Source organism: Rana temporaria, chromosome 4 (assembly GCF_905171775.1).
Source record: "Rana temporaria chromosome 4, aRanTem1.1, whole genome shotgun sequence".
NCBI lineage: Eukaryota > Metazoa > Chordata > Amphibia > Anura > Ranidae > Rana > Rana temporaria.
This window is the reverse complement of record NC_053492.1, coordinates 289,756,696-289,778,961: the sequence shown is the minus strand read 5'-3', so window position 1 is coordinate 289,778,961 and position 22,266 is coordinate 289,756,696. Positions and strand designations below refer to the sequence as shown.

At 41.2% G+C, this 22,266-nt stretch overlaps 1 protein-coding gene across 15 annotated transcripts in view; it reads left to right on the top strand.

Annotated features, from left to right (window-relative positions):
- EPB41L2 (erythrocyte membrane protein band 4.1 like 2) overlaps window positions 1-8,161 on the top strand; it is a 300,865-nt gene extending 292,704 nt beyond the window's left edge. For all 15 annotated transcript variants that reach the window (XM_040350428.1, XM_040350424.1, XM_040350423.1 and 12 more), the window contains 2 exons: window positions 876-993; window positions 6,953-8,161. In XM_040350428.1, the coding sequence (XP_040206362.1) occupies window positions 876-992 (117 nt within the window). In that variant the 3' untranslated portion in view covers window position 993; window positions 6,953-8,161. The remainder of the gene's footprint in view (window positions 1-875; window positions 994-6,952) is intronic.
- The last annotated feature ends 14,105 nt before the right edge of the window (window positions 8,162-22,266 follow it).

Sequence of the window (22,266 nt, the reverse complement as noted above, 5' to 3'; positions counted from 1 at the left end):
GTGCATAGTAACCAATCCGCTTCTATTTTCAGCTTGTTCAACTAAGCTTTGATAATAAAACCTAGAAGCTGATTGGTTACTATGCACTAGATTCTGTGTGCACCAGCTTTAGTAAATCTCCCCCAATATATTGTTGGACGGTTGATTGGAAGACAGTCATACTTACAAAAAAGTTTAAGTGATTGTAAAGGCAAATTTATTTATAACAAGCGGGTTAAATCGTACCTGCTCTGTGCAATGTTATTGCACGAGAAGACCAGGTCCTCCTCTTCTTGGATCCCCCATAGGCACTCCTTGCTCCTCCTCTTCTCAGTGTGCCACCATAGGAAGGGGCTTCCAATGGTGGCACACCTACACGCTCAATCCCAAACTATGCTGCCTGTGTCAATAGACAGTGAGGCTCGGCCCTGCCCCCATCTCTCTCTCTCCCCTCACAGGCTGTGATTGACAGCAGTGGGAGCCTGTAGCGAGAGACACTGCAGATCTACTGCTCTTGGGCACAGAGCTGGATCAAGGTATGTATTTATGGGTTTTCTTGTGGGGATTGAGGGGGCAAAACATAAAAGGTAATACAGAGAATGCATTAGAGTAAAAAATATTTAGCCTTTACAACCACTTTAAGGTTTATAATCCAGTTTAAATCCTTCTTTTTTTTTTTTTTTGTTATCATTACTTTGGATGTGACCCTGCAGATCAGATGATTTGTCCTGGACAATGTTCCTATGATCATATGCACCAGAGATGCTGGAATATTTTTCTACAAAAGTCCTTTACAGCTTAGAGGGATAGCGGTCTGTTACAAACATATTTTTGCTTTGGATTTTGTTTTCAAAGATTGGTGCATGATGAGTTTGTATCTCACTTTGTTGTCATAGGCATTAGCACAAGCAATAAAGGAAGCCAAAGAGCAACACCCTGATATGTCGATTACTCGTGTGGTGGTCCACAAGGAGACTGAGGTTACTGAAGAAGAAGATGAAGACCAACAGTAAGGTAAGCCAGCGTTGTGAAATATTACAACAGTACTGACTTTGGTGCAACTGCACTTTCAAAAGTGCGCAGTCTATTTGCCTTTAGTACATTAACCCCATTCACTTATTAAAGTAGTATTAAATGCTCAGCGTTTATTAGCTTAACAAATTGAGCGCAATAAGATAAACATTCCCCAGTAAACTATTTGTTAAATTGGGGTTTTGATAATTTAAGCTAGTGGTTATTTAACTCAATAAAACAAGTATCTCATCATTCCTTTTACAAGAAAATGTCATGCTATTACATTTTACAATAAGATTAATGTAGCAGCAGTACTATCGCACCATGGAAAAGGGTGGCAGGTCTACACAATCTAACAAAGATATGTTATATTGAAGTCCGTACCAGATTTAGCCTACAAGCTTTCACCTGTAATAGATACCAGTTTTGGGGTTGAACACCACCAACCTGCAGATTTTTTGGATGGATGTGCTGAGGTACCTCCAATCAGTTTGTCTAGTCTTTTAAAAGAGCTCTGCACTGTAACATAAAATGTTCTCTCCAGTAGGTGGCAACAAAGCACGTCATTTGAGCAACATGTTCGCACCTATATTGAACATGTTACAGAAGGATCACACTATGTTTGCATTCATTTACTGCTGTTTCAGTAATCCAACACATTTTTCCAATAGAATATAAGAAACTGGTTTTATTTGAATAGTAAACATCTCTGTATCAGCTGTAGAATAATTGTAATCACTATATTCCAGTGTAGCTTTACTATAAAAACAATAAATGTAAGTTAAACTATTGGTAAGTCATTTAATATAGTTCATTTTTTGTAGTGTAATTGTAGTGCAAAAAAGAATACATTGATGATTGGTGTGGCTAAATGTACATCTGTTACTTCATGCTTTTTTATTATAAAAAATTGCAGTTGCAAAAAAAAAAAGTTAAGCTTTAAAGACAGCGAGTATACGCACCACATTTTGGTTTAGGTTTCTATTTATGCACTTTAAAGGATGTTAATTGATAAATATTAATTTCATTATTATTTTTAACTAGAAAATGCATTTCCTGCAGAAAATGCGTGGGAATGCTGAATAGCTAATCCCACACCAAAACCATTCACCATAACCACTACACTATCTTTAGGACATACAAGCAGTGTTCCTTCAGTGCTTATAAAGCCTCTCTTTGATCATTAAAGGGGTTGTAAAGGTAAAAAAAAAATCCCTAAATAGCTTCTTTACATTGGAGCAGTTCTTTCACTTACCTCATCCTTCGATTTTGCTTTTAAATGTCCTAATTTCTTCTGAGAAATCCTCACTTCCTGTTCTTCTGTCTGTAACTACACAGTAATGCAAGGCTTTCTCTCTGGTGTGGAAAAAGCCTCTTGAGGGGGCAGATAGAGAAAGGAGCGGAGTGTCAGTGGGCATCCTGACACTCCTCACCCCCTCCCCCCTCAAGAGGCTTTCTCCACACCAGGGAGAAAGCCTGAGGTAAAAAAGGACTGCACTGAGGTATAGGAAGCTATTTAGGGAAAAAAAATTACCTTTACAACCCCTTTAATCCCCACACCTAATAATTTTGAGAACCCTTCAAACAAGCCTTAATAAATCCACAACAGTACATGCTATCGAAACAGCGACTTCACCGTTGGAGAAACACGGCCTTTGTGAACATATCGGTATACAATTTATGTTGATAAACTTAAAAATGTGGGCATGTCAGCGATTTAAAAAATAGCCAGATAGCTGAATATTTTGTGAACATGTTAACGTTTGTCTGTAGGTGAAAGTATGAAGGAGCTGAAACTTTTGGTAGCAGAGAAGATTTAAAGTATTTGAAGCATTATCTCATTGACTTCAATGTTAAAAAAAAAGTGTCTTAAAGCTTAATATTTAAAAAAGTATAAATAGTAGAAAAAAAAGTTGAAGAAGTCCCATCATTGGCTGAAAGAGCTGAACATTTTAAAAGTTGAATGGTCTTAATAACTGAAAGTATGCAGAAGTTACGCAGAGCCAAAAAACTTACGGAATAATAAAATTTAAAATAAGAATAATAAAAAAACTTTTAATACTGAGAATGCTATAGAGCATTCCCACTAATTAGGCTTCAGAGGCGAACCGGCTTCCATAAAAACAGAACTGTACTTGCCTGTTTACTCCTCCAGCTATGACAAATCCAACCCGTCCCTCTCTGCGCTTTCTGCAGGTGCTGCCATCTTCTCCATCTTTTTTAGGGTCTCGTGTCACTCACCTACACCCACTTTTGATGTCCTCTGAATCCTTTTGCAGATTTAAACTTTTTTTTAAGGAAATGTAAAAATGCTTCCCACCTTCTACAGTGCAATCTGAAGGACAGTGAGAGACACCCACATGGCCTTGTGTCATGCAGTACAAGTTATGAGTATGTACTTCATTTAAAGAAATAGGGAAGACAAAAATCTGCATTTGGAGAGCTCCTGGGGTACAGCGAAGAGAATGCTCAAGCTCATAGGTGTATGAAACCTCAAGCCCATATACAGGCACCTATTGGCTCCTGCCTTCCCATCAGCAGCTTACATTTGTGAGTGTGGTTTTGTGACTGGTTTGCTCTGACCAGTTTCTGACAGCAAAACATTACGTTATTGTAGTGAGTCCTTTCTGCAAATAATTTTTAGCCTTTCTTTTTTATCTCTGCAAATTATTTGGAATGCTTGTCTTAACCACTTCCATACCAGGCCTATTCTGGCATTCCTCTCCTACTCAAAACCCCCAAACATTATATATTTGTTTTTAGCAGACACCCTAGGGAATAAAATGGCGGTCATTGCAACTTTTTATCTTGCACGGTAATTGCGCAATAATTTTTCAAACACCCGGTTTAATGTATTAAAAAATAACAAAACCGTAATAGTTAGCCCAATTCTTTTGTATAATGTGAAAGGTATCTATTTACTCGGCGTAACATAATCTAACATGTCACACTTTTAAAATTGCGCACACTCATGGAATGGCGCCAAACTTCATTACTTAAAAATCTCCATAGGCCAAGCTTAATTTTTTTTTTTTTTTTTACAAGTTACCAGTTTAGAGTTACAGAATTGCTAGAATTGTTGCTGTCGCTCTAACGCACATGGCGATATCTCACGTGTGGTTTGAACAGTGTTTACATATGTGGGTGGGACTTGTGTGTGTGTGTGTGTTCGCTTCTGAGTGCGAGCTAACTGGGACAGTAATTTTTTTTTTTTTTCACTTTTTTTACATTACATCTATGGCTGGCTTAGATGACCTGTGTCTGGCTATGTTGTGCTCAGGAGGACATGTGTGCACTCCCTTACCTGTTTCAGCTCTGCAGGCAGCACGGATGGTCTGTCCCTCTGTACCCAGACGTATCAAAGGGGTTACAGGGGCCTGGGCAAGGAGGACCAGGTGGAGGAATGTGCCTCGAAGATAGCAGATCGCCTGGGCTGGAGACTGATGTAATGGAGGCATTGATGTAAGGGGGAAACCTGATGTAAGGAAGGACACTGATTTAAAGGGGGATACTAATGTAAGGTGGGTATTAACCACTTGCCGACCGCCTTCCACAGATATACTGTGACTCGGCTGCGCAAACCAACGTACCTGTACATCGGTCCATGCATGAGATGGTGTGGGCACGCCAGGGGGGGTGTGCGCAGGTCTGGTGGACTCGATGAGAGAGCACAGAGGCAGAATGTGATGTGCCTATGTAAACAAGGTGGATACCCATTCGGACAGGGGACAACATGGAGATTTATTGTTCCTAGTGATCAGGAACAGCGATCTGTGTTTTCCCAATGAGCCCATCCCCCCCACACGGTTAGAACACACCCATGGAACACAGTTAACCCCTTGATCGCCCCCTTTTTTTTTTTTTTTTCGGTGATCACTGTATTGGTGTCACTGGTTGACCGTTTCCCATGATTGGGAACGGTCACAAGTGACGTGTCACGTGTAGCCACGCCCCCTAACAGTAAGAATCATTCCCTAGTACTGACTTAAACCCTTCAGCGCCACCTAGTGGTTAACCCCTTCCCTGCCAGTGTCACTTTTACAGTAATCGATGCATTTTTATAGCACTGATCGCTGTAAAAATGACAATGGTCCCAAAAATGTGTCAGTGTCAGATGTGTCCGCCATAAAGTCGCAGTCACAATAAAAATTGCAGATCGCTGCCATTACTAGTAAAAAAAAAAAAATATTAATGAAAATGGCATAAAACTACCCCCTATTTTAGTAGATGCTATAACTTTTGTGCAAACCAAACGCTTATTGCAATTTTTTTTTTCTTTTTTTTTTTACCAAAAATATGTTAAAGAATATGTATCGGCCTAAACTGAGGAAAAAACTTTTTTTTTTATGTATATTTTTGGGGGATATTTATTATAGCAAAAAATATTGATTTTTTTTTTTTCAAAATTGACGCTCTATTTTTGTTTATAGCTCAAAAAATAAAAACCACAGAGGTGATCAAGTACCACCAAAAGACAGCTCTATTTGTGGGGGGGGAAAAAGGACGTAAAATTTCTTTGGGAGCCACATTACACGACTGCACAGTTGTCGGTTAAAGTGACTCAGTGCCGTATCGCAAAAAATGCCCTGTTCATCAAGGGGGTAAACCCTTTCTGGGCTGAAGTGGTTAATTTAAGGGAAGAGACTGATGTAAGACAGGACTCTGATGTAAAAAAAGGATTCTAAAGTAATGGGAAAAACTGATGTAAGGGGACTGTTGGGAAGGATTTTAAAGTAATGGGGGAGTCTGAAGCAAGGGGGACACTGATGTGGAAGACACTGGATGTTGGCACCCTGTGAGATTATAACTGGATCTGGAGCAGATTTTTTTTGTTCACCAATTATGCACCCATGAGTTATTCATAACATTTGCAAAGGGTTAGGTTGCTCTAACCATTTGCCATCTGGGTCCGTTTTGAAATTTTTCATATACATTTTGAAATTGGCTGGAAGTTACTTGGAACCCCCGAACCTTATAGTTTTTGTGAAAGCAGAGACCCTAAAATGGTGCGTGTTGCAATTTTTTATGTTGCACAATATTTGTACAGCCGTTTTATCAAACACAAATATTCAGGAAAAATACACTTTAAATACATTTTAGTGCACACACACACCCACCCACTCAATAGAATACAAATTTTTTGGGATAAATATAAACGTTGATGTTGCACCAAATAAATACATACATGTCAACATTCCAATGTTCACATGCCTGTGAAATGGCGACAACTGAGTACCTAAAAATCTCCATAGGCATCACTTGTACCACTTGACTTCACGTACATGTACGTCATTGGCTTAAAGTAGTTGTACTGGAGTGATGCCTGCAGCAGCAGGAATCAACCTGGTACCATTTTTTTGAGCTGACCGTCACTCTCTAGTAATTACAAGCGATGTGGCTAAGCAGCCACTCGGCTGTTATTACAGGCAGCAGGCACGGATTGGGGGTAATTTTCTAGCAAGAAAATACAGATTATTTTACTTATAAGCAACAAATGTCAGAAATAGGCTTGGTCTCCAAGTGGTTAAAGACCTTTACAGATTACCAGTTTACAGTTTTACATCAGCTCTGGTGCTGGAATCATTGCTTTTACTCTGATGTTCATGGTGATGCCTCACGTGTGTTGCAATCACTGTGTACATGTGCATGTTGGACCTACGTGTGTTTGCATTTGCACGGGAGCATGGGGGGGATGGGGTTGCTTTAAGATTTTTTTTTTTAATTTATATTTATTTTGTTTACACTGTAGCTGCAGCCATGATGCTGGTGGTACCACTTGCCATCCTAAATTTTTTATATATGTACGCTGGATGGCAAGTGGTTAATTAGAAGTCAAATTTTAACCATTTAATGATTTTCAGTATTTCTTATAAACTGCTAGATTTGCCTCTTTTATATTAACAATATTAACAAACATATATTTATTTTACTAATCTATTGTATTCTTTTTGTTTTGCAGAATAAACCCAGAGCAGGTGTCACAGAATGAAGAAATTTGACACGTCCTGCTGCTAACATTGCTTTGAATTGACCAGGTTTGGCAAGCATGATGGGACGCCTGAAGGCTAAGATGCCAACATACAACCTCAGCTTAACATCTCTGACCTGTGCTGTTTCCACTTCTGTTTTTATAACCACTTCCTAACATCCATAGCTTTTTAGTATAGATATGTTATGCACAACTACTTGCTATTTTTGTAATTCTTGGCTATCCGTTTGTGAACAATAACCCTTTATAAAACGGACCTCTGAACAGAGGGTACCGAAAACCTTTGTAACTAATGTAGAATATTTTTTCCTTTTTTTATTTTTACTATTGTCTTAATAAATTCCTCTTATTGGGGTATATAATTACAAATTATTCAGGTAAATTTATTGTTTAGAAGAAAATGTTTTGTATACATTTCTTAAATTTCCGGTTTCACATTTCTTGGTGTTTTTCTACCTTCAGTTGTCTTTTAAAGACTTTGGTTAGTCTTGAGAAAAATTTAAACGGTTGCAGTGCAATTTGAGAGCCTTGTGCAAAAGGATTTCAGGCTAAACTTTTATTGCTGCATTGTAGAACACACCAGCAGAGGGAGTTCAGCTAGCTACTTTAATCTGGTGCTGCTGCCATTTTCTGCTTTTTCCCTTTCGGGAGTGAAAACACAAAACATTCCAGAAAACATGATCTACAAATGCACTTCTTTCCCAAAAAAGGAAGAAAATGCAGTTTTGGCAGCTTAAAGCAATGTTGTGCTATTTTGTTAAAGTGTACGTAGCTATATGTTTGTTACAAATTCACCTTTGTAAACACTTGCTTTTCTTTTTTTTTTTTTTTTATGTCTTCATCTTAAAACTGACAAAACTGATAACATTTTCTAGATCTCTGTAATGATTTCAGTGGTGTTTTTTTATGGTGCAGAAGGACAAGGCCTTGTCTGCATTCACTGAACACATCCACTTTGTTCACCACTAGTGATGTGTATTGAGCTCATCTTCGCTTGACCTGTTGTTCACCAAGTGTATAGTTACAATCCCAAATTAGATTTATAGCAGCTTCAAGTTGTATTAAGAATATTTTGCTTTCTGTAATACTGTTAAAATAAAGTTTATTCTGTTGAATATATTATGTTTTAATTACTGTTTGAAATGTAAAAATAGTTCAAAATAAAAAAAATTGACAAGATCATCACAACTATGGTGCAGGATCTGCCCTTATCATGCTAAAGCTTTTTTATACTGTCATAAACTCATCACAATACTTATTTGGGTTGTGTCTACATTGTCATCAACACAGGTACAGTTTACATGAAAATCCAACAATACTATTGTAATGCCATTGAAAGAGCTTTGCACTTTTTTGTTTAACCCTTTTTTGCCACTGACACAAGGCATGTGGTAGAATAGAACTACTTAGTTTTGCATACATCAGCTGCATTCCCCCCTTCTGCTGTAAAGCTTGTGGTCTCTTCAGTGTCCTATAGCTTGTAAGGCATATATGGCTCAAAACCCAAAAAGGTGTATATTGGTAAAATAAAAAAACATAGGGTTACCATGCTAGTTAAATCAATATAAACTGTGAAATTAATAAGCTTCTACCATAATATTAACCTGCAGTTGAATTACACCACATTTCAATATACAGTATCTCACAAAAGTGAGTACACCCCTCACGTTTTTGTAAATATTTTATTATATCTTTTCATGTGACAATGCTGAAGAAATGACACTTTGCTACAATGTTAACTAGTGAGTGTACAGCTTGTAAAACGGTGTAAATTTGCTGTCCCCTCAAAATAAACCGACACACAGCCAATAACGCCTAAAGCGCTGGCAACAAAAATGAGTACAATCCTAAGTGAAAATGCCCAAATTGGGCCCAAAGTGTCAATATTTATTATTTATTTATTGTACACCACGGGACACAGAGCCCTTATCTTTACATAATGGGTTAAGGGTCACCAGCGGTGATTGGACACTATCACAACCAATTGAAGAGATGGCTCTGTTAAAAGAAAACCCTTGGGGGGGGGGGGTAGAAGGAGCTATTCTTTGGGATCCATCCAAGACGCCAATAATTACACTGAAATTGGATGGGATCCGGGCCTCATGCACGGGGCGTTGCCTGTGTAATGTCTGAATTTTACAGCAGAAAAAACCTGTGGCGGGGATAAAGGTAAGAGAAAAATAAATCCTAAGAACAAGCTTAAGGATCCTTTTCAAACCATGAATAGGGTGTCTTCTCTCTTTTGGCCACTAGAAAGAGTCAAGAGCTGAGTTTCACTCACCTCACTCTGTAAGAACGTCAGATCCATAGGACAGGCACATTCCTTCCGCTGCAAAGCTCTGCATAAACAAGGCCACAGCTCCGCTCCTAACGCTGAAAGGTAAGGAGCCATTAGAGCAGCACAGCATGGAATAAGCAGGGGGAGGCTCTCCCTGATCCCTCACAGCCGCCATAATGCCCTAGGTTGCTTGCGCTTCATCGACGGGGGGGGGGGTGGAGGAGGAGGATCTGAGCATGCACAGGCGCACGCACGTGGATTCAAAAGATGGCACTCAGACAAGAGCCATTAGGGGATCGTGGAGGCCGGCAGCTCTTCCATTGAGGACACAGCAGCTGGGTCACGTAAGCTCTATGTGGCTGGTAGGGCACTACCAAGAGAGACACCCACTCTATGGCATGAAACTGTTTAAAGTGGAGTTTCCATCCCAAAAATGTTTTTTCATTCTTGTGCTCATTAGACCTAAAAAAGAAAAAAAAATTTACTCATCTGGAAATGCCTGTTGCTAAGCGGTCCCACGAAATCTGCCTTTGGAATCGCCTAGGACTCTGACATCATCTCCCTCTAATGCTCCTGGGAAATGTGTGTAATTTTCCAGGATGCAGTGCGCTACCCAATTATCACTCCCCATCCAAGACTTCCAGGAAGTAAGTGCTTGTGGGCTTCACAATGCCCACAAGCAAAATGACAACGGTGTGGACATACAGTACAGACCAAAAGTTTGGACATACCTTCTCCTTTAAAGAGTTTTCTTTATTTTCATGACTATGAAAATTGTAGATTCACACTGAAGGCATCAAAACTATGAATTAACACGTGGAATTATACATAACAAAAAAGTGTGAAACAACTGAAAATATATTTCATATTTTAGGTTCTTCAAAGTAGCCACCTTTTGCTTTGATTACTGCTTTGCACACTCTTGGCATTCTCTTTTTTTTTTTTTTTTTTTGGATGTCTCATTCATAAAATAGCGATCACCAATCCTTTAACCACTTAAGGACCGCCTAACGCCAATATTTGTCGGCAGAATGGCACAGGCACGTACCTGTACGTCGCCTTTAAGAGTCCAGCTGTGGGTCGCGCGTGCAACCCGGTCCGAAAAGCCGTGACTGCACCCGCGGGAATCGCGGACCTGATCGCCGCCGGTGTCCCGTGATCGGTCACAAGAGCTCTTTATAAAAATTGTATTAATCATTTTTTTAAACAAAGACAAAGACTTTACAACATAAAAAAAACACATTCTTACATTTATAAATTAACCCTCGTACAACACCATACACATGGTCTCCTTATCCCGCTATATACGCTAATCTATGGTGGCTCTTATTCAAAAGTGCATGGTGCTTCATCCTATCCTCTTCTGCCCTTCTTTGGAACATTCCCCCTTATTCACTTTAATAACTCTGGGATGAGTACCTATAGGTACGGATAGGCTCCGGGTACAGGGTTTGGTAGAAATGAAAAGATGGAGGGAAGGTAAGAGGGGGAAGGGAAGAGAAGAAAAAAAAAGACTCCCATATGTGCTACCCTTTTTGATTTAAAAATGTATAAACTAACCTTCCTGTTTTAAAGTTGAAGGATTCTAAAGTATTATGGATTTGGAAAATTCCCCCACCCCAGTCCTCTCTCTGAGTGAAGGTTAGGGAGAAGGGGGGAAAAAAAAGGACAAAAACACCCATGTTTGCTGCAAATTTAGTTTAAAAATTATATTATGACCTTCATATTTTAAAATTGAAGGATTCTAAAGTATTGTGAGTTTAAGGGGATTCTACCATCCCCGTCCTCTTGAGGTGGGAGAAAGGGGAATCCAAAAAAAAAAAAAATAATAATAAAAAGAGGGGGGGGGACACACCCATTATTATTTCTACCTAAGGTATTGTCCATCTGACTAAATCATTCCCTTAGTGAAGGGCACCCATGTGTGCTACTTATTAAGTTTAGAATTTCTATTCTAATCTAACCTTCTTCATTCCTAGATGAAGGATTCAAAATAATGTGAGTTTAAGGGGGGCACATCTGCCCCACTCCACTTTCTCCAAGTGAAAGAGAGAGGTATAAAAGAAAGAGAAAAAAAACCCATATGTGAAAAGATATTATAACCTTCCTATTTTAAAATTGAAGGATTCTGAAGTATTGTGAGTTTAAGGGGATTCTACCATCCCCGTCCTCTTGAGGTGAGAGAAAGGGGAGAGAGCGAAAAAAAAAAGGGGCATGGGGAGTAATCCAGGGAGAACTCGCACCTCTACATCTCCTCTTCCTGCTCCCCCTCCATCCCCCCTCACTTCCCTGAACCTCCTTCATCCCTCCCATAACTCCTCATGTCCCATCCTGGAGTTCCTATGGAACGACCATAGGTCCTCCATCCCTCTGATTCTATCTATCTCATGGAACCATTCCTCTACAGTAGGTGCCTCTTTTTTCTTCCAATTCCTGGGGATAAGTGCCTTAGCTCCGTTTAATAAATATGGGACCAATGATCCTCTATATTTCTTCCTTGTCATCCCCGTATTGTGAAATAAACGTTCCCAGGGGTCTTGTTTCACCGCGTATCCGCTGATCCCCTTTATCTGTGCCAGTACCTCCTTCCAATATTCCTGTATCAGGGGGCATTGCCACCATATGTGAGCATGGGATCCCTCCCTCCAGCACAAGGATGATATCCCGCTGTCTATCTTGTGCATTTTCGTTGGAACATAATACCATTTACTGAGAAGCTTATAGTTCATTTCCTTAACCTTAGCGTCCATTGACGTAGAGTGGACATATTCCAGTACCTTCCTTTTTTTTTTTCTATACATATTGTTTGATTCAATTCTGCTTCCCAACTTTCAACCATTTTTAATAAATAAATGAAAACCTGCGCTGGGATATCTGAGGTTATAGGCTGCTGCCTCCCTATAAACTGTCCCCTAGGGGACAGGGTAAATGGTAAGTATATAAGTAAGGATAATGGCGCTGCCTAGGTGTACACCTGTCTCGTAAATACCCTAGGGTAGTATGCCTGTTCCTAGGGCAGGGACAGGTAACAGACAGCCCCAAAATGGGTACTAAGGTACCTAATATGCTGAATAGGACCGTAGTAGATATGGGCCCCAATATCCTGTGGGGACTTATGTGCACGAACAGTAAGGACTAACAGCTACACTTACAGTACTCCAATAGTGTGTACCATATGTGGGCAAATATGCAAAAATGTACACTCTATAGAGCAGTAAAATGTTAGTCACTTGAGTGTGTATAGTACCCTGTGATGGCAATATAAACCTGAATGTCACAAGAAAGGCATCTGCCTCTATACAACACCTATGTCAAAGGCAATTATGAAATAAATGCAAAAAATGAAAGTAAAGCTGGTGCCTAGGCAGTAGCCCTCTGTGGAGAAAAAGACAGATATGCAAACCAAGTGTCTAAATCCGGCACCTGCAACAACAAATCAAATTAAATTGCAAATCTCTATAATAAGGGATAAATCATGAGTCCGTGCATTAATGGATGGATTCCAGATGCAGTAGCAATCTATGGGCTGCTGCCCCCTGTGGGAGAAAACCAGCACTACTAGTACAATATATGATCCAGTAGATATAAACTATCAATAATGTCCGTAGTCCTTGGATTTAAGGAGAAAAATGCTTGCAACTATAGTTCAACCATGGCCACTAGACCATAATTCAAACTGTCAGAAACATATGAAAATTCTTGGAGAAGCAGTTGGAGTCCAGCAGGCAAGTTAGGTGTGAAAGGGGTGCTCCTACTACACACTGCGACGTGGTCCCGGTGCGCCCCTCAGGGTTCCCCACTCACAAGATATAGGTCCCCTCTTGGGGTGGTGTGCATATATCAAGGGCTCCTGTAGCCGCTGCTCCACTCTGCTGCTTGTTCTTTTCTCCAGATGGATTTTATACTGCAAACTGTCCAAAACGTCCGGCTTCCTTGGTTCCTCAATAAAGAAACAAACCCGGGGCGCTCCGATAGTGTGATATAGTATGACACCGTATAACTTAACAAAAGATTGTTTATTCGAAAACACATATGTGTCCTATCCTGCAGTAGGACAAGCCACTACATGCAGGAGATTAAAAATAGTGACAATGTCCACACTGAACTCCACGAGTAGAGTGTGCAGGCAGAATATGCAAATAAAATATATTAAATAGAAGGGCTGCAAATAAAAATAAAATGGTAGCGTGCAGAAGATGGTCTAAAAAATGTGCAAAAAGAGAAACACTGATATCCGCTACTAGCCGGCGTGTAACAACACTGCCTGGCTCGGATCGGTGACAAGCGTGTGTTTCCTCGGTGGTGGCGTGCGTTCCAGCCGAAACCACCTGACGCTCACCCGGAAGTGACGTAACACGTACAGGCCTGACGTACGTTTTGAAATGTGATTCGTCTTCTGAGGCGTGCCCGTGTAACGTCAGCTGCTGTTATTTATGGGAGTCGCCGGGCCGCTAGTACCCTAGGGTATTTACGAGACAGGTGTACACCTAGGCAGCGCCATTATCCTTACTTATATACTAACCATTTTTAATGCCTCTAGCTTACCATTAGGTGTCAATATCTTATAGATGTTAGAAAGTCCCTGCTTTCCCATTCCTCCCCGGAGTGTACATTTTTCCCATTGGTTTAGATCATTAGGGGCTTGTAATGGCTTTGGCAGGGTATTTATAAAATGTTTAACTTGTCTATCTCCTGGAAATACTCCGTATCTTTCTCGTAGTTCTAGAACAGAGCATAAAACCTCACCCTTCATCAAATCCATCAATTTTAATGTTTCTGAAGTTCCCCATCTCAGGTATATACCTCCCTCTGTCCCTGGCTTGAAGTAATCTGTGCCCGTAAGGGGCATCAGTGGACTAATTTATGGCCATTCTTCCCTTTTACATACTCTATCATAAATTTTATACGTTTCTTTTGTAATTATGGGGATATCTTGGGGTAGTCCTCTATACTGTTTCGGAACCCATATTCTTCCTCCCAGATTATCAACACTTAGGCTTTCTTCTACTTCTACCCATTTATTTTTCTCCCTTCCTTCTCTCAGGAACCAATCCGTCATCCTCCTCAGTACTGAGGCCTCATAGTACCTTTTGAAGTCGGGCAGTTGGAGTCCTCCTTCCTGTCTAGATCTGATCAGAGTTTTTACTGCTATACGTGATTTCCTTTCCCTCCATATAAATCCCCCAATTATCTTTCCCAGGATTCTAAAAAAAGCTTCTGGAATTTTTGTCGGGAGGGTTTGAAAAACATATAGAACATTAGGTAAGATCATCATCTTTATTGTATTTATCCTTCCTAACCAAGACACTCTGCTTACGCTATAGCCTTTTAAATCTGATTTTAATTTATTTAATAAAAGTATATAACCAGTTCCCGACCACCGCATGTACATATACGTCCACAATATGGCACGTACAGGCACATGGGCGTATGGGTACGTCCTCGCCTATTAGCGGGTGGGGGGTCCGATCGGGACCCCCCCCGCTACATGCGGCGGTCGGGTCCGCTCGGGGAGCGATCCGGGACCACGGCGCGGCTATTTGTTTATAGCCGCTCCGTCGCGATCGCTCCCCGGAGCTGAAGAACGAGGAGAGCCGTGTGTAAACACGGCTTCCCCGTCCTTCACTATGGCGGCGCATCGATCGCGTCATTCCCTTTATAGGGAAGACACGATCGATGACGTCATTCCTACAGCCACACCCCCAAACAGTTGTAAACACATACTAGGTGCACCCTAACTCCTACAGCGCCACCTGTGGTTAACTCCCAAACTGCAACTGTCATTTTCACAATAAAGAATGCAATTTAAATGCATTTTTTGCTGTGAAAATGACAATGGTCCCAAAAATGTGTCAAAATTGTCCGAAGTGTCCGCCATAATGTCGCAGTCACGAAAAAAATTGCTGATCGCCGCCATTAGTAGTAAAAAAAAAATAAAAAATAAAAATGCAATAAAACTATCCCCTATTTTGTAAACACTATAAATTTTGCGCAAACCAATCGATAAACGCTTATTGCGATTTTTTTTACTAAAAATAGGTAGAAGAATACGTATCGGCCTAAACTGAGGAAAAAAAATGTTTTTATATATGTTTTTGGGGGATATTTATTACAGCAAAAAGTAAAAAATATTGCTTTTTTTTCAAAATTGTCGCTCTATTTTTGTTTATAGCGCAAAAACTAAAAACCGCAGATGTGATCAAATACCACCAAAAGAAAGCTCTATTTGTGGGGAAAAAAGGACGCCAATTTTGTTTGGGAGCCACGTCGCACGACCGCGCAATTGTCTGTTAAAGCGACGCAGTCCCGAACTGTAAAAACACCTTGGGTCTTTAGGCTGCATATTGGTCCGGGGCTTAAGTGGATAATTTATCTTCATATAGGTACCTTTCTGTAGTAGATATGAAAACTCCTAGATATCTCATTCTCCTTTGCTTCCATTTAAATGGATATAGAGCTTCAAGATCTCTGTGTTCTCTTTGACCCACCAAAATACTCAGAATCTCTGTTTTCTCTTGATTGATTCTTAAGTTTGAGATCTCACCATATCTCTCATATTCGGCTATTATCCTTGGAAGAGTTTCCCTCGGGTTAGATACATACAACATCATGTCATCTGCGAACGCAGAGATCTTGTGCTCCTTCCCTCCCACTTCTATCCCTTCTATTTCCCGATTCATCCTTATTGTCTCCATTAGCGGCTCCAATGTCAGGACAAACAGGAGGGGGGAAAGCGGGCATCCCTGGCGGGTCCCGTTGTAAAGAGGGAATCTATCTGCCAAGGTGCCATTCACCCTCACCTGGGCCGAGGGACTAGAATATAATGCCCCTATCCATCTAAGCATATTTGGGCCTAATCCGGCATGTGACAGGGTGGCTAGCAAGAATTCCCAGTCCACCCTGTCAAACGCCTTTTCGGCATCCAAGGACAGAAACAGAATTGATTCTTTACTTTTTTTGGCCTTTTGTATCAAAAATAAAGCTCTCAGAATATATTCCCTCGTTTCCCTCCCCGGTACAAATCCTGCCTGGTCATTCTCTATCAATCCTGGCAAGAGAGGTCTTATTCTCTCAGCCAGGATTTTTGAGTAGATTTTTATATCCACATTGATCAGGGATATGGGCCTATAGCTTGCACATAATGAAGGATCCTTGTCTTCTTTCCCAACCAGAGTTATGTGAGCTCCTAGGGCCTCTTTCCGTATTCTCATGCCTCCCCCGATGGAATTCATATACTTCTGGAAGAAGGGCACAAGAATCTCTCTGAATCTTTTATAATAGGCTGGGGTGTACCCATCTGGACCCGGACTTTTTCCCATCTTAATGTTCCTAATAGTTTGACTTATTTCATCTTTTGTAATTTCCCTTTCCAGATTGCTGATTACTTCCTCCGATAGGCCCGGGGTCTTTACTTTTTCTAAATATTGTTTAATTTTCATTCTCTTATTCTGGGTTTCTATTTTTTGATTAACCTTATATTGATTTTGATAGTACTCCTGAAATATTTTAGTTATTTCTTTCGTAGAGTGTCTAATTTCTCCCTTTTTATCTATTATTTGTAGAATAAAATTTTGTGAGTTTCTTGGTTTGATAGCCAAGAATCTCCCTGGTTTATTCCCCAAAGCATAAAAATGATTGTTCATTTTATTGAATACCCATTTAGTTTCCTGTTCTAAGAGGTTGCATAGATCCTCTCTCTTCCTAGTTAATGATTTATATATCTCTTCTTCCTGTGATCTTTTATGTAGCTGTTCTAGACTCCAAATTTCTTCTAATAACCTTTGCTTCTGTGCCTGCCTAATTTTCTTTCTTTTAACTTTTTCAGCTATCAACCTCCCTCTCATGTATGCCTTGTGTGTTTCCCATAGCGTCGCGGGAGCCACATTTTCTATGTCGTTCTCCTTAAAGAATAGGCACATATCCTTTTCCAGGTCATCAGCTATCTTGATGTTATTTAGGAGAGATTCATCTATTTTCCATGTTTTCTGCTCCCACGGGACTTCCCCCACATCTAGGGACATCACCACTGGGGCATGATCTGACAGCGTTATAGATTTTATATCTACACTTCTCAAACCATCCAATAGCCGATGATCTAGAATGATATGGTCAATTCTTGAGTATGACCTGTGAACCGATGAGAAGTATGTAAAATCTTTCTCTCTTGGCATTCTCTTGATGAGCTTCAAGAGGTAGCACCCCATCACTCCTTCTTGGTCAAATAGTCCTTACACAGCCTGGAGGTGTGTTTGGGGTCATTGTCCTGTTGAAAAATAAATGATGGTCCAACTAAACGCAAACCAGATGGAATAGCATGCCGCTGCAAGATGCTGTAGTAGCCATGCTGGTTCAGTATGCCTTGAATTTTGAATAAATCCCCAACAGTGTCACCAGCAAAGCACCATCACACCTCCATGCTTCACGGTGGGAACCAGGCACGTAGAGTCCATCCGTTCACCTTTTCTGAGTCGCACAAAGACACAGGGGTTGGAACCAAAGATCTCAAGTTTGGACTCATCAGACCAAAGCACAGATTTCCACTGGTCTAATGTCCATTCCTTGTGTTCTTTAGCCCAAACAAGTCTCTTCTGCTTGTTGCCTTTCTTTAGCAGTGGTTTCCTAGCAGATATTCTACCATGAAGGCCTGATTCACAGTCTCCTCTTAACAGTTCTAGACATGTGTCTGCTGCAAAAGGTGGATACTTTGAAGAACCTAGAATATGAAATATATTTTCAGTTGTTTCACACTTTTTTGTTATGTATAATTCCACATGTGTTAATTCATAGTTTTGATGCCTTCAGTGTGAATCTACAATTTTCATAGTCATGAAAATAAAGAAAACTCTTTGAATGAGAAGGTGTCTCCAAACTTTTGGTCTGTACTGCAGTTTTATAAACTATCTTTTTTGAATAACTATGCGGAGCGGCGGCGGATTGTAAAATAGTAAGTGACCGGATTTATATTATAACCACTTCCTTACTGGGCACGTATACCCCTTCCTGACCAGGTGAGATTTCAGCTTCTGGCACTGCGTCGCTTTAACTGACAATTGCGCGGTCGTGCGACGTGGCTCCCAAACAAAATTGGCGTCCTTTTTTCCCCACAAATAGAGATTTATTTTGGTGGTATTTGATCATCTCTGCGGTTTTTATTTTTTGTGCTATAAACAAAAAAAGAGCGACAATTTTGAAAAAAATCAATATTTTTTACTTGTTACTATAATAAATAGCCCATTTAAAAAAAAAAAAAAAAATTTTTCTCAGTTTAGGCCGATACATATTCTTCTACATATTTTTGGTAAAAAAAAAAAAAATTGCAATAAGCGACTGGTTTGCGCAAAAGTTATAGCGCTTACAAAATAGGGGACAGAATTATTATTGGGACTGCGACGTTATGGCGGATACATCGGACACTTTTGACACATTTTTGGCGCCATTCACATTTATACTGCGATCATTGCTATAAAAATGCACGATTACTGTATAAATGTGACGGGCAGTGAATGGGTTAACACTAGGGGGGCATGGAAGGGGTTAAATGTATTCCCTGGGTGTGTTCTAACTGTGGGGGGAGGGGGTGACTGGGGGAGGTGACCGATGCTGTGTCCCTATGTACAAGGGACACAGATCGGTCTCCTCTCTCCTCTGACAGGACATGGATCTCTGTGTTTACACACAGAGATCCTTGTCCCTGTAACCGTGGATCGCGAGTACCTGGCGGACATCGCAGCCGCCAGGCACGCGCATCGGTATCTCAGGAATGCGGCGGGCACGCGCGCGCCCTCTAGTGGCCTGAAAGAGCGGAGGACGCATATATGCGTCCTGTCAGAGATTTAGAACCACCCTGCAGCCGCACATATTCGTACGGCCGTCGGGAAGTGGATAAAAACGCATGATGAAAGGACATACATTTAAAAAATGCTAATTGTGGTTGGAACCCCGCTTTAAGTTGCATATTTTATGTAGATTACTAAACTAAGCACAGTAGTATATGCTTGTGGTACCTCAGCTTGTTGCTTGGTAATATGTCTTCCCTTAGAACAGTGGTTCTCAACCTGGGGGTCGGGAACCCCTCGGGGGTCAAATGATGATTTGCCAGGGGTCACCATATCCTGCGCTGTTCCTGAAGCCCGCACCGCTCTCCCAGCCTTTTGCGGCCAACCAGAAGGGATGTTCCTGGAGCCCGCAGCCACCATTTAATTCACAGCATGGCTAGGGGGCAAAGACTAGAGGTCAGCTGACTGGTGAGAATGTGAAGTGGGAGGGGCTGGAGGAGACCCTATCTTCTGATTTTGGCATAGGTGTTACTGCTACCAGACACCACCAAGTCGGAGACACTGTGAGTAACACTACCTGTGATTTAATAGTTGTTATTAAAAGGCCCTACTACAGTTTTCAGATGAGGGAGAGTAAAGGAAGGGGAGGAACAAAGAAAAAGGGAGAGAAAGAACAAGAAAGAGGGATGGGGAAAAAACAAATTTAGGATAGAGAGATAAAAGGGAAACAAAGGAGAACAAAGAGAGAGTGGTACATCCTAAAATGTACCATAAGGGGTTTTAATACTGTACGAGTGGAAGGGAGTTGGGGAGCACTAAATGTCTGTGGGTTAGTGGCGTAAATAACTTGTCTTGCCTTGGGTGCTGGCAACCCTCGCTAATAAAATAATTTTACTGTTAGGGGTCCCCGCAACTTGGGAAATTTTATCAAGGGGGTCACAGCACTTTTGAGGTTGAGAACCACTGCCTTAAAAGGAATTCAGGGACTAAAAAAGACAAAAGCATCGCCGCCTGAGATAGGAGGCTCTAGCCGTACCTGCTCGGTACCTTCCTCCCCGTCACTGAGGACACTTTTATCGCAGGCATGGAAAAATTAAAAGGGAAAATCGATGCGCTAATCGCAAAGTCCTTGCAAAAGGACAAAAAAGCAAACCAGATCTTCTTCAGCGGTTTTAGATCCTCTTTCAGAAAGATCTGAAGAAGAGAAGGATGAGGGAACACCTACAGAGGACAGGGATGAGGAGTCGGACGGATCAGGGATTTTAAAGGAACCCTTTTCTGCTTCCCAGATGCTAAGATCACATGTTATGCTGAAAAATACGTACTGCATTCAGGTTGCCCTCTTAGGAGTTAACTGAATCACCTGTCTCCTCCCTGGGCTCATTAAAATATCTGCAGGGTGCAGGCTCTTTTCCTGACACAGCATGACAGCATATACGTATGGGAAGGCTCCGCCTCCCTGCCCAATCAGGACCAGTTATACTATAAAAGTAGGTCTCCTCCCTTACCACAGTATTCTCTGTTTTTACCTCACTGCTACAGGAGGTTATGCTACTGCTAGAAAGCAGGACATTTTTTGTTTTCCCCTCACCTTGCTGGACACTTCCGGCCAAGCCGCATAGGTTCAAGCCTCTCCTGTGACAAAGCTCCCCGCTGTACAGGCAGACCTAAATGCCTATATGGGGGAGACCTCACCCCAGCAGGATCCAGGAAGATGGGGGTGAAGGCATCTGGTCTCTAGGGATTGCTCATTTATCATGACACCATGGATGGACATTCATTGGACTTGGTGTGGACAGGAAGCATGTAGGTGGTAAGGCACCACATGGTGCATTATTCTAGTCAGTTACTGCTGCAAGTATGTGGTTAAACTTGCATTACTGAAGGGCTGTGGTTTGTGTCTGCAATACTGCTAATGGTGATAGCAGGTGTGCTGTGCTGGGCTGAAGCCTTCCTTTTAACTGAGCAAGCCTGACTTTACAGTCTTTATTTTCTGCAGTTATGTTGTAAGTTTGCATTTCTGAAAGGCATATATCACACATGTGAATGTAACTGGAGGTCCATAGTGCCACTCTGTTTACTAATATTAAACAGACTGAAGGAAGTGTTTGCAGTATTGCTAAAGCTTGAACTGATAACAGGTGATACTGAGAGCCCTTTCATTTTAATGCGGGGCCTGGCCCTGCAGGATGGGCTCACTGTGTATTGAAGATGGGTCTCCTTGGTGGTACATGTGTCTAGGTAGGTTTAACCTGCTAGTGCTAATTGTCAGATGACTTAATTTGTGCTGCTTGCCTGTGATTACATTAACTCCACATTAGGTAAGGCTGTGATGTGTTTATTTCTATGCATTTACATGTTGACCTTGGTGCTAAAATGTCAGGATCTGTTTAGTCACGTTCCTTAGTACTTACTTGTTAGCAATAGGTAATTGCTTGTGTTATTTGGGGTACCACACAGAGAGATATGGGGTTTGTAGTGATTACGATTTATGGAAAATAACCCCAGGCATGGCTCCAGGCTTTCAGCTCATCTGTGAACCAGTAGCAATCAGACTTCCTAGAGACCAGCAACTTTAATGAAGGTGAGGGCAGGTAGGTATATGCTATCCTAAAAGAGTGCACATTATGGGCATAATGAGTGTAAATCTCCAGCCCCCAACACCAGTCTAACTGATTCTGCGACAGATCCTCTTCTTTTTTTGAATCAAAAAGGTTTTTATTGCTCACAAAACATAGAGTTAAAGAGAAAAACAGAATGACATCTTACACCCTGTATTCCAACATTCACAATAACAGAATTGCAGGTCAGACAACAAAAGTACGACTGACTACAAATCATTTCACATAATCAATACACCATCTTGACCAGCTGGACCCACTTTGCCGAACCCCCGTCCACTCCCGCCCTTCCACCCCTCCGCTTTCCATGTATCCTCCCAAATGTCTAGACGGGACCCTGTCTGTTGTCTTCTGTCCCTACACCCCTCCAAGTAACCTTGCCTGTACCAGTTCCAAGGGGCTTAGCCCAGGTGTTGCGAGCCATGGATCCCACAGTTTAAGAAATTTCCCTCTGTGTTGGTATATGTATTTTTCCATTAATAGTGTTCTACCCACATGCTAAACCCAGGTCTTGGTCGAATGGGGCTCCCTTGACTTCCAATGCAGGAGAATGAGCTTTCTCGCCTGGAACAATGCCCTGGCGAATGCCACTCTGGTAACCTCCTCCTC